Source organism: Paralichthys olivaceus, chromosome 1 (genome assembly GCF_024713975.1).
Source record: "Paralichthys olivaceus isolate ysfri-2021 chromosome 1, ASM2471397v2, whole genome shotgun sequence".
Taxonomy (NCBI): Eukaryota; Metazoa; Chordata; class Actinopteri; order Pleuronectiformes; family Paralichthyidae; genus Paralichthys; species Paralichthys olivaceus.
In genome coordinates, this window is record NC_091093.1 from 15,642,633 (window position 1) to 15,656,405 (window position 13,773).

Sequence of the window (13,773 nt, forward strand, 5' to 3'; positions counted from 1 at the left end):
CTAGTAGCCCTCCAGCTTCTCCATGTGCTCCTTGTACTCCTGCAGCGTCTGTTCAACTGTACTAAATGTATGAAATCTCATTGCATAGATAATGACAGTACAGCCTTTTATATTTATTTCCAACTATTATGTAAATGCAGCTATATTGCATATATCTTGTTATTTTGACAGATGCTACGTGATGTGTTAAATCACATCATGTCCCTGTGCATATGTTGACATTTCATCAGTTGACATTTGTGCACCAACATTGAGCAAAGCAGTCACCCGGCAGCAAATGGGTTCAACACTCTCATGTGACTAAGGCTTGTTTAATTAGTCACCAAGACAACCATTTAGCAAGCTGTGTGTGTGTGTGTGTGTGTGTGTGTGGGTGTGTGGGTGGGTACTTACTATATCTTTGCCATTTTGAGCATATGGACTTTAAAGAGTGAGGGCATTTTGGCAGGTCCTCACTTTTTCAAAGGGCTGTTAGTGTTATAATCAGGTTTAGGGTCAAGAAATTTGGTTGTGATAGTTAAAGTTAGGGTATGGGGCTTGGTACAAGAATGTGTGTGCGTGTGTGTTTGTCTTTCTTAGGGCACTAGAATGATGACACACACACTGATTTCAGTTCCATTATGTCACACAGGCCCCCCCCCCCCCCCCCCCCCGTCCTAGGAATGTTGGTGTGTGTGTCTGTGTGTGTTCTCAGTGTGTTGGTTCAGAGTCTCCTTCACTTTGTGGCTTTGTGAATAGCTGTGTCCCTGGAGACAGACACACACCGCTCAGTCCTCTCTGGCCATCTCCCCGGACCCCTGCTCCTCTGTTCAGTCTGACCAGCTGCGCGCACGGTGCAGTTGCCGGAGAGTGACTGCACAGCAGCACATCCCGGTCAGCCAGTCCTCTTCTTCCTCCTCTCTCTCTCTTTCATTCACACCGGGATGGATCTACCCTCATAGCACAAGTCTGCTTCAGCAGTTGGCAACTTGTTTCCTCGTTCAGGAGCAGGAGCTGAAACACGTTTCTCCTCCACCTCTGACAAGGATTTTCTTTTTTACCTCCGCGCAGCAGCCCCGGCTGTCGGAAACCTACAGCGATGACACCAACCGGGCTCCATCCACGCGTTCTGCTCCTGCTCTGCTTCGTCTCCGGCACAGGGTGCAATATGTTTGCGTTCACCGAGGAGCCATCTGACAGAGTCGGGAAGGCGGACGGCTACTGTAGTCGGATATTACGGGCTCAGGGCAATCGGAAAGAGGACAACAACGAGTTTCGCCTCCGCGTTGAAGGAGACCCCGAAAGCTATCAGCCGGGGAGCACATACGGAGGTTAGTCTGTCAGATTTACGCGCATTGCTTTGACTGGCACTCAGTGCGCATTGTCAAATAAACACTAGTCTGGAGACACCAGGCTGTGCAAACATCAAATAAGTTTCGACAGACTCTACTTTTGACCCATGCAAAATTAAACTTTAGTTGTGAGCAATTGCTTTTTAACAATTAAAAGTCAAATGTGACATTTTTTCATTTAGCTAAACCTTTATACTTGCACTTGTGCCAGTTGCTCAGTGAATGTCAAAGGCTTCTGGTTCCTACCTTGGTTTTTTCTTTCTGATTCTTTTTAATCAGATGTGCTGTATTTTATATTATCCAAATAGTACAACAGAGTTAACTCGAACTGGGGAGCAGGAAGTCGTGTCTTCCTTAATTAAAACCTACACCGGGAATTAGTTATTTTGTTAAAGTTGTATCTCAAGATGCTGAGAAGGTTGTCAAGTTCACCATATTAAATTTCCCCTAAAGTAGAATGAACTGTAATGTTGATGGTCTGCTGGATTGCAGAGTGAAAACACCACTATCTTAAGCATCTTGTAGGCAAGAAATAACTGCAAAGCTGAGAATGAGTCATTATAATTGCTGTAATCTAAGCTTCATCCTCAAGAACAGGTGAAATATTTGATGGTTAAAAAAGGGGGCTTTATCAGAACATTTTACACTTTATCCATCAGAGCTCCAAAACATGTAGAGTCATTTCTAAATGCAACACTTCTCAGGCAGGCGGGTAGGGAGGCCCATTTTTTGTCTCCTGTTTGAAATGGTAATTGCAGTTGAGGTTTTATCTGTGTTGATAGCGGCTGTCTCTTTTGTTTGCTTCCATCTAGTGACTGTGAGTGCATCCAGCCCCTCCTACTTCAGAGGGTTCATCCTTATAGCCCTGAAGGAGGGCACAGTAGGAGACAAAGACGAGGACTACGTTGGAAATTTCCAGGTGAGGCAGTGCTGAAGATATGAATACTGATAGATTCAGGAAGAAAACCCTCAATTAACACAGTTCCTGTAGATGTGAATGAATTATCTGCCCCTCATTACAGTTTGAGACACCTGTAGTTGGCCCCTTGTATTTAATGTCCACCCTTTATATTGGGCGGTATGATACATTTGAATTTATGATTTAGTACAGTTGGCTTAACTGCAATTTCAATACCATCCTTCCTCTAGGTTTCAGCATAAGCACTGTACAAGAAGAAGTGAGAGAAAACAGAAAATAGAGACAAATCTTTCAGAAGCTTGGAGGAGGGGGGTGGCCACTTTTTTTTTTTGCACAGTCTTCCTGTGTTCACATGTCAAGGTGTTACTTTTCTCACCTCACCTCCTCTAATCGACTTGATATAGCATATGAAAAGAGCATACTCTCAGCTCAGCTCCATGTAGTTGCGTGTGATCTGCCGGGCTGAGAATGTACTTGAGGTTCTCACAGGCAGACGTGCGGTTGATGGATGTAGGAAGTGTACAGTTGGTGGTAAGAGGCTAATTTGCATTGTATAGAGAGAGGTCCAACTGGAGTACTAAGGACGAGAGAGAGAGAGGGGAGCAAGGCTGAGAGTGCGAAAAAAAGAGAGAGAGAGAGAAGGCAAGGAAACTGGTGCTGTTACGCACATGTGATCACGGCCAAATATGTGAGGTCTTTTGTAATTGTAATGCAGTGTGAGGAGCTGACTGGTGGAGAGAAGGAGAAGCTTTGTCTATGTGATGTGTGTATGTGTGTGAGTGCAGAGCGAGGAGGGATAACAATCATATAAAACAAAGATAACACAATGACAGTAGAACTACAACATAATGTGAAAAAAATTCTATGAACCCTAAACTTTATTTTACATTCATAACCTTTAAATTCATTCCTCTCCACTGATTCTTGTTCTGCTCTCATGCCTTTTAGCTCACTGTGTCCTGCCAATGTTTATTCCATCCAAGTCAAAGCTGCAGTTTCCAGAAATTTATAGAGCTTACAGTGCACAAGATGACATCCTGTTTTCAAGGGATATTGAAAGAACTGAGAAACTGAGGAACATGTTTTAGCTTTGTCAAGTTCTCAAGTATTTGATATACTTGAATATAGTGAACAACAGTAAAGACAGTGTATACCCAATAGGAAAAAGAAAGGCACACATATAGGCAGCCGGTTTTAGCCCACGAGCCAAATGGCTGTACCTTCCCAGGACTTGAAATCATGTGTTTCCTAGAGTAGACCCCGGAAAGGAGCAGTTGTTAAATGGGTTAAATGTGTGTAGTTCTCTTTTTCAGAATCTTGTGGACCTGTGGGTTTCAGTTGCTTCCCACATAAACCCATTATTTTTTTACCTGTAGTGTACAGTACATGGGGAGTTTTGCCTAGCACCCCTCAGGCAACCCTGATCTCAGTTATTGCCATGCTGGCACTCTCTGTGAACCTGAGCCTTGAATATGGGAGGACATAAAAAACAGGAACACTTTATTTTGTCCTGCGTGCACCTCACATCTCATTACCCAGTGTTAGCACCGGCAAGGCTTTCTCTGTTTTATTTGTCCTTGCAATTGATTTCATGCTGTTGTTATTTAGTGCCAGCCTTGAGCGTGATCCCCAGCCATACGGCGGTTCTTGGTATGGTGTGACAGGGCGCTAAACGTCAGGAGGCGAGAGGGGAGACACTACATCATTTAGTCACGTTAAGTCACTTTGCTGCACACGTGTATGAGAAAGAGTGTGGAGTACACATAAAAAGTTGTGATGGATGGATGTGTGATCCTTTAGATTGTAGCATCATACGTAAAAAGAATGGATACAACATTACCGGGATCTGCCTCTGCCTGTCTCCTGCTTGGTTTTGAGAAGTTGAAGGTCTCTTTTGCTGCTGCAGATGGTCACCTGTCTAGTTATAAGCAGCATGTGACAGTGTAGTAAAAATAAAATGCTGTCCATGGAGATATCCCTCTATCATCACCTGTTTCATGTTTCTTTTAAGTCCAAACACACACAGACACATAGACACATCCACGCAAGCATGGGCACACACGCACGCACGCACGCACACACACACACACACACACACACCATTCCTCCATTCTGAAAGAGCCCTGGGTGGGCCGGCCTCCAGGCATTGAGAGAATAGAAAGAGAAAAGAAGCTGCAACAGAAGACGTCTGGCTTTATTTAACATACAGCTCATTTGAAATCTGCTGGTGTGCTACATCTCAGCCGTCTCAGGACAGCTCCCACTTGATGAAAAGCACTTTTATTGAGCTCTCTGGGGAGGTCAGCTGCCTCTGTGGTCGTGTGTGTGCGTTTGTTGGCAGGATTGTAAACCAGCAATGCCAATGATGTCTGATGAGACATTACCTCTCAGCAGGGACCGGCGGTGGAACCAGAAAAGGCAAATTGTTACGTGAGATGTGGGGGGGGGAATCCACTTGAGAGCAAAATACTCCATAACCGCAGACTCAGCAGACATCATGAGTATCATCCTCCCACAACGATGATCTGTACTCGGACAACAAAGAAATCTGACACAATTTATTGTCTGGTTCTCTGGTCAGAACTAGAAAAGTTATTGTTTAGTCACATTTTCTCTCTTTTTCTTACAGTTGGTCTGTCTCCTGGTAGATCAGAAAACTTAGAATTGGACACGTACTTGGGTCATTTAGAAGCAAATCGGTTGCTTCCTTTGCAGATGGACTTTAGTGCATTCCCACGAGACTTCACTGGTTTTAACATTTGTTGCAGTCCAGTCAGGCCAGGCTGTTAGAAACCATGGGAACATGGAAGAGGGGGTTGGTATAATCCGTCAAACAGAGATAGGTTAAATGCACACACACTAACACACACACACATCCGTCTTACTTTTCACTGACTAACACATGGACACACATACAGAGGCACGCACATCCACCCACAATCCACTTTCAGAAGGAACTCATTCATAACATGGCATGACAAAGGAAATTCTCTGCTGACAGCTTTATGGAGTGAGAAAGTTCCCCGTCTTTACTGTGTCACTTCCAATCAAACAGATCCTTGGTTTCTGGGCAGTGAATATTTTCTCCTTGGCAGCAACCTACTCAGCTAACTTTCTGTCCAGTTCGAATCAATGAGACGCTCAGTATCTCAGCTGTGCACCTGAGTGCCGAGGGCAGCATCTGGACGCTTCAGTTTGACCCAAAGAATCCAAAATCTTTTTGTATGTTGTTCACAGCACTAGATGTGATGTTTAAAAATGTGGGTGTTAACTTTCTTATTGATCTGAGTATTGATGATTTTATTTTTATTGAATTAATTATTTTACTGGTATTGATTTCCCCTGAGACAGGTTCATGTGACTTCCAGCTGCAGTTAGATGCCAAGTTGTGCTCACTAGGCTGACAATATGGAAAGTGGCCAAAGAGTGCCATGTGTCATCAATTCACTACACTGGGTTTATCACCTTGCTGTTTGCAGATAAATGTCTGAACCATCTTTTTTAGACTGTACTGGAAGGTCTAAAGAAGCTTGTGCCTGTGTTTCCAATACAATGACAGTAATTCACAAGGACTTTCAGCCACAACCATCCGACAACAGACTTTTTTCTATTTCTCTCACTGTGGTTCACAACCATTTCATCTCATGAACCCATTGTGACATCTTGTCAAAAGCTACATGAATCTGAGTGCTGTTCCCAGTCTACTCTATTCTGCTCCATTTGAATAAGACAAGACATTATAAAACTACAGCATTTTAATGTAATTTCATAAGAAGTCAAAAACAAAATGAGTCAATTAACTTTTATTCAGCTGAACAGTTTTTTCTTCTTTCCTATCCTGTTAATCATCTCACTACCCATCAGATTTATTTACTGACCAACTACACAGCTTCCAACACAGAGGATGGGAACTCCTACTTAAACATTCACACAAATACACTTATAATACAAAACATGTCTTGTCAAGACAATAGCTATTAGGGTTGTAACAGCGTTAAACAGATGATAGCCACACATGGTTTGAGACTATAATGTGATTTATATCTATCATAACTAATTTACAATAATTACCTCATTCTCAGCTTTTACATTTTTTTCTTTGTCCTTGATTTGTCCAGACAATGTGTAATTATTGTCAGTGTCAGCTGATTATGTTTAAAGGCACCGGAAATGATCACGTAACGAGAACAATCATTTGCAGATTTTTCAAGTGCTCTCTCTAATCTGTGTGTGTGTGTGTGTGTGTGTGTGTGTGTGTGTGTGTGTGTGTGTGTGTGTGTGTGTGTGTGTGTGTGTTCGTGTGTGTTCGTGTGTGTTCGTTCATGCTCTACAGATAATTGATGAGGAAGAAACACAATTTATGACCAACTGCCCCCCTGCAGTGACAGAGAGCACCCCTCGCAGACGCACCAGCATCCAGGTGTTTTGGACGGCTCCCTCGAGTGGCTCTGGCTGTGTCATCCTCAAGTATGTAACTGTAAACACAAATTGATTCTGAGCCTGTGCCAGCAGTGGCAATAAGATATCCTCTTGATGGAGGGTTAATTCATAAAATATAATTTTTATTTTGGATAAATGGGTCCTTGCACTTGGTGAACTGTAAGTCGTTATTTCACCTGAGGTCTGGTAATGTGTAGAGAAGGGCTGACTCTTTCTATCAAACTCTTGGATAAAATGTTTCCATCTTGCACCACTGCCTTCAGATCAATGGAGGATACAAGATACAAGCTTTATCTTAAAGTCCATTCTTACCATAAAGTGGAGCAGATTAGAGTCGTGATTGACTCCTTCCGAAGAATGAATGTACTTTTTTTTCTACCTTTCTCGTAGCCAAGAGCATGTCTTTCAGTAATTCAGTATTGCATATTCATATATTTCATAGGGGACTATTGTTTGAGTTAGGCTTTGATATAAGTTTCTTTTTCTGATGCAAATTAAAAACATTTCATTAACATAAAAATGTATAGTATTCTCCGGGAAACATCATGGCAGTTTTACAGTGTCGTGCTCCATCTGTGGTGAACTTAAGACCGACAATGAAGTTGATGTGACTTTGTTGAGCAATGAGGGGATGATTATAGTGTAATCCAAATAGAGGTAACTTGCTATACTTTTTCATGTAGTTCTTTTCAAGCAGAACAAAAATAATAGTTGCCAAGCAAATGAAGTCATAGTTGCAGTCATTTCAAGTCAAGTCTGAGAAATATCTGTAACTATGTACAGAGCAATGTACTAATATTCATTGTAGCGATGTGATAAGCTTAATAACTATGTTCTGATAATCTGTAATTTTCTGTTACAACTTGTCCTATCTAGATTTCAAGTCTTTTAGCCTCCACATAATTCAATTAACATGGAGGGAAACTCCGCCATTAGTCACTGGGTAGGAGTGTTGGTTGATGGACATTGAAAACATGGATTTTATACAATAAGTACATTTATGCTGAAGTTTTAGAACATTGTTGGCGCTATCAGTTAGTTTCAATATAAAAGGAGAGGTTGACATAATAGGATGTTTCTAAGCGTTTGGTTTTTTACTTTTTAATTAAATCTTTTTAATTAAACGTTTTCCAAGGACTCTGGCTTATCCTGAGTGTTAATCATTAAATGTATAGTGCTACATCGCTCCAGAGTTGTGAGCTATTCTACCATTATATATATCAAGTCCATGTGTCAAGAAGCTCTGTTTCATTACACCCCTTCCCTGAAGCTACGCACAGTTAAATTCAAAATGTATTATCAATTTTTCATTCCCACTTGGCTTCATAAACTATTCATTACCTTTATTAGTTATACAACTGACTGACACCAATCAATTCTTCTGGTGTGTGTCCTCTGGGCTTGCTCACATACAGAGGAGTATTCATGTTCAGTTGAACACAGATCATGGACCAAATCTGTTGATTTATCCTGCTCTGCTGGGAAATTATGAAAGTATAGCAGGTGGAGAGATACTGAGGAACTGTGACTTACAAGGCCTTCTGATCAATGCTCTATTTGACAGTTTGCATACCCAGTAGGTTTCTGTCTTGCATGGACTTCATCTCTGCAAAGAAAGGAGTAAGAAGGTTGCATTTATTTTAGAAATGCACGTTATTATGTGACTGTCTTAGAGTGATAAGTTTCCCTTTTCTAAATCCCTGCACTTTCCTTCTCCCTTGTCCTTATCTGTCTAGATCATCTTTGTGACCTGCCCTTTCAACAACCTCTGTGCTTCCATTCACTCCATCTGTCAATCTTTCTTTCTGCTTCTTCACTCTCTCCTCCCCTCTTTTTTATCCCCCTCTTTGTTTTCACTGTGGTGCTGCAGTTTTTTTCACAGCAGATCATGTCTTACTTCACATCTGCTCTCCTCCATAGAGACCAGTGGGATGGTGGCAGGATTGTATTCAGCTATAAACGCATGGATAAAGGAGAAAGTTGAAAGCACGACAGAGTGCACAGTCTAGAAAGAGATACTTGAAAGAGCAGAGATGTGGCTGTAATGCCAGCGCACAGACAATGGTGGAGGGAGAGAACAAGGAGCTTGAATTTCAAAAGCAAAACCTCTGAAAATCAGGATTACAGGCAGGGAGTGGGTACTGCTCTTCGCTGTACCTGGCAGTCATAAAGATGACAAGGTTTTTATATGCCTCAGAGCTGCGACACAACAGTTTTAATAAAGTCGTATTGATTTAAGTGGTGGAACTCTTGTAACTACTTGAAAGGTTCAGGGCTTTTTATCCCCTGGCATATAATGTGGGGATGCACTGATCAATATGTCTGTTCCTTTGTGTGTCCGTCCATCTTTAATTATTTAGTTTCCAAAGCAGAACTACTTTTTTTGTCGTTGATATTTTGGGTTTATTTTATCTTTCATTCCATGTCAAATAGTTTGACTTAGCCAAGCTGAGAAGGTTTTGTTTCTGGAGAAAAACTCAAAAACCATGTGATTTTCTTCTTTTTTTTCCCAAGAATCTTTACATTAATATTAATGATGTAGTGAAGCGCTGCCTTGATATTCACCAACAAGCAACAGAAAGATACCACACGGCTCAGTTGTGTTTACATGGATATGACGGGATTAACTTTTTATCTCTGGCACTGAATTACAGGATCAGTCAATACTTGACACCTGTGAAGTAACAATGTCAGAACTGTTGAACAGTCTGTTAAACTCTATCAACACTTCATATGCCCATGTTATATGTGATATTAACTCATAATTATCCTTAACAAGAAGAGTCCTTCATCTCTCCTGCCTGAGTACACCAGTTATAGATCATGTGTACAGCAATTTACCTCTTGACTAAATTCACTGTGGCAGCCGTGAAGTGTATTGGATTGACCATAAAATCTTGTGGGCGGCTCTCAGGTTTTTTTTTAGCCTCGTCTTCTTGTGTTTATTATTATTTTCATCTAAAATTATGTCAAAATGTTATGTGCCTTTGATGTGTACCTTTCTTGGTGTGTGGGTTTTTCTGTTCTTTATCACCAAGGGAAATATTACAACTTCAGGTAACTGCGATAGCACCGAATGATCTGCTCTTTCAAGTTTTGTTGGTGCCTTGGGGAATGTGACTCCTGTTTATATGAAAACTGTTCAGAGGCAGAAACAGACTTGTGCACTACGTCTCTGTTATCATATAGTCCATAGTGGCAGTGCACAAACAGACACACACACACCATACAGTCAAAGAATTTGCACAGAAAGAAACAGCATAAATACATAATTGCTGAAATGGTGTATTAGCAGAGAGGGAAGGTAAACGTCGTTTTTATATGATCATTTCATATTTCAAAATGGTCGACCGCTACCCTTCAGTCTGCCCCCATCTAAACAATCAAGGTAATTTTAAAAAGACACGTCATCTGTCCTTGAAATTAGACGTGTGTGTGGGACGTGTGTTCCTGTTAGAAAGTTCTTGTGACTCACATTTTGTCCCAGGAATCTTGCTTTTACCAAGTGGTTAGCTGCAGTATAATTGATGGGCAGTTGCTGTCTTTTCGATGGAAAGACTGAGCTTGGTGGTTTGGTTCCATCAAAGGTTGGTATGTGATGACAGGGTCAGGCAAGGATGCTTGTTCAAACTCCTGAACTCGGAGCACTGACTGTGAAAGTCCAATCCAGTTATTTTCAGCTTTCTCATATGCTACAATCAAATCATGCCAAGGTTTCCTCCAGCCTGTATCTCCAGCCGCTATCCCACTATTGTTCTGTGAAAATGTTTTCTATACCTTGGTGGGCGCTGTGAAACTTGCTCCAGTGCTGCCTAAATACTGACTCCATGTCAGCTGAAAATCTTGTTTTTACTGACTTTCACTGGATGAATTTCTCATGCTCCTACAGTAATGTTGGTAAAGTGGTAAGTGTATGTGTATGCTGATGTTCAGAGGTAATATCAATAGGTGATACAAATAAATGTAACCTAATGTTTAGTGAAGGTTACCTGGTTAAAGCTACCATTCTGGCTGTTCTGTCTTTTTCTCCTTCTCCCTCTCATCTTAAGACATGTGACCCAGACCACCTCTGAATGTGATGATCTGAGTGTGTTTACACCTGTACTTAGAGCCGTCCATTTCAGATTGGATCACAAAAACCATGTGTGTGTACAAGGCCTTATGTTCAGGCCAATACTTTTCTGATCAGTTTAGACACATGACATATAATACTTTGGCCTGAACTTAATTGCTCTGCAGTTTTACAATAATATGGGAACCCTGGTCAATACAGTCCCCAGTCCGCACAGAGCATGTCAAGCCTGCAATAGCCAAACTCTCCATTTGAATTGCAGTTCTGTTTTTACTTGTTACACGGCTTTTTGCTGTTATTAACTGTAGGGTTTTATTTTATTTGATTCAAAATAGTTAATTTTCTACCACGAAAAAAGTCAAAGCAGAACTTCCAAGGTTGCAGGTTTAACAGTGATGGACTTTTCTTTGATGATTTCACTGGCTTCTGTTCTAAATCAGATGTTTAGCTTTATTTGGAAATGAACTCAAATAATTGGCTTCCTTTCTGCTCACCAGGGGCCACTTAATGATAAAATCTTGCTCGATCTGCAGTTGTGCAATGACAAAAAGGGGAAAGTCAGGCGCTATTGTCACAGAATGAATCATTGTGGTCGGCCACATCCTGGTTGTTCCCCACAGAGTAAGTCATATCAGAATATAATCCATATATTGCGGTCACCATCGCTGCCTCTATCTTTTATCTTTCCATTTGTAGGTGGGAAGCAATTTATTTGTCATCTCCCCCTGGCTTGCGATATGGAGGGGTAGTGCAATATGTTTAGATTGGTCTGTCTGAGTGACACAGTGTATCAGTGATCAGATGAATGTCACAACCTCGCATTGCTATCAAAACCTGATTTTTCTGTCAGCATAATGATAGGACAGATCAAGGAGGACCTCAGGACACCATAGTCAAACCGGCCCATAGATATTAAATGTAAACACATTTGCTTTTGTGCAGGGATTTTTATGTGCTGCCTCTTTGTAAGTTCTGTCTGCAGTAGGAGCAGATGGAACAAAATGAATTAATTTAATCTCTGGTTGTCGCAGGAGCTGATAGAAGGAAATGAAAATTATTTAATCTTTGGTTGTAGTAGGAGCAGATAGAACCAAATTAGAATTAATTTTTTCATTTAACACATCTGTAACATAGCCACAGAAAGTGGCGGAGAAAATCTATCACACTCGTTTCTTTTTTCTTTTGTCTTTTTTGTATGCTTTCTCACACAGAGGTATAAATGCACACACACACACGCACACTCTCAAATCAGTGCACTCTTGGGCTGATTGGGATCGACGGTGGTGTGGATCCGGCGAAGTGAGATAGAATTTAAATTGGATGTTAAATAAGCATTACTCTACTTGATTGTCTGGCCAGCCCAGGAAAGTGGGCAAGCAGTGAGGCAGTGTGCTCCACTCTTGCAGAGAGATATGTGAAATTGGGGTGAGATTGAATTAAAGCGTGAACAATTAGAGATGTGCGGGTGGTGTCGCTTACCTTGAATTGTTTCATCCATGTTACAAGAGGCCCATTAGGACATAAATCATACTTGCTCCCACGCCACCATCATAATTTTCCATGTACAAATGTGACCCAATAGTGATATGCATGAGAAAAAGTCATTTGGGAGTGAAGTATAATGTGTTTTAGTGGAACTGAAATTATAGTGTCCAATTTAAAAAGATGATGTATGTGGGAGAGTATAGAGGCCTGTGCCATGTGTGTTTCACCGTCAGAAGGATTTTCATGTTCTGGAGAAGAGTGACGAGTGTTGAACTTTAAGTCGGAGTGTTCAACTTAAAATGAAGGCGGTTGTGGCCTCTTGAAATCAAAGCCCAGGTCTGCTCTATGGTAATGCTGATAATATGTTGAAAAGTTACATGGAGGAGCATTTATCTAAAGATGGTGCGTTGGAATTAAAATCATGTATTATTCTATAGTTTCATGTTTTCCTTCGCACATGTGGTATGTTGTATTGGGAGAATATATTTTGTGTATACTAAGTATCGTGATTTGTGTTTGGGTAGAGGGCTATGTAGAGATGTTGGTGGTGAGTATACAAGATTTCAAACAGTGAACATGATTTATGACCTAAATGGCCTCATTATTGAGAGAGACTTACCTCTGTGGACTGCTCATCATATAGGATATTACCTGCCCTGAGCAGCTCTGTGAGAAATAGAACTTTTGCAATGATGACCTCCAGTGTTTTTCTGTTTTGTAGAAGGCTGATCCGCTGATTATTTTCAGTCTGTCCATCTCTCTCACACACCTCTTTCATTTAAAGGCCAAATGAAGCTGAGAGGTACAAACAGAATGGTGTTGTGTTGTGTCATTCACTGTTACCATGGTGATTTGGACAAATACCTATAGCCAAACCAATTAATCATCATTCATAATTTGCCTTATGCGAGAACCACTCATACAAGCACATTCATTGTTTCTTTTTCTGAGTAGCCTCCGTCGTCTCACTCAGACTAGGGTCAGACTCCACAGCTGCCTGTACCGATGGACTTACTATAATGATTTTACCCCAGAGAGCAGTGTGACGGACCAAAGAAAAATGAATGCTCAACTTGAAAAATCTCTGTTGACTGCGGAGACTGGTGTTGTGAATCTTTGACTGTGGGTGGCAGAGCTCTCATGAACAGGTGGCTCTCATAGGCTGAAATGAACAGTATGACACTGAGTGAATCTGACTTGAATACTCGCCTGAGCAGCTTACAGAGAAAAAAAGTTTTACGAAAGTAAATGAAAATGTTCTTGTGTTAAAACTTGTAAATCTTTGTTATTCTCTGATACAGTTAAGATGCAGACTGTAAAGAGTTACCCCAAATAAAATAAACCATCATGTAGGTGTTCTAAAAGCAATTTAGGAGAAATCCATGGGGTCCACTGTCAAAACTGGCCTCTCTATATTTCCCAACACAATTGCAAATTGCAACGCATCTTATTTTAGTTTCATATTCCAGAATAAATGGTATCCAGATAGTACGATTGGATGGAGCCTGTTTGGATCAGACTTCCCA

The 13,773-nt window shown here is 41.1% G+C and overlaps 1 protein-coding gene across 1 annotated transcript in view; it reads left to right on the plus strand.

Annotated features, from left to right (window-relative positions):
• Positions 1 to 692: 692 nt before the first annotated feature.
• spon1a (spondin 1a) overlaps positions 693 to 13,773 on the plus strand; it is a 62,990-nt gene continuing 49,909 nt past the window's right edge. Inside the window, exons 1-3 of the mRNA XM_020098654.2 lie at positions 693 to 1,310; positions 2,144 to 2,250; positions 6,584 to 6,717. Coding sequence (XP_019954213.2) covers positions 1,079 to 1,310; positions 2,144 to 2,250; positions 6,584 to 6,717 — 473 coding nt within the window. The 5' untranslated portion in view covers positions 693 to 1,078. The remainder of the gene's footprint in view (positions 1,311 to 2,143; positions 2,251 to 6,583; positions 6,718 to 13,773) is intronic.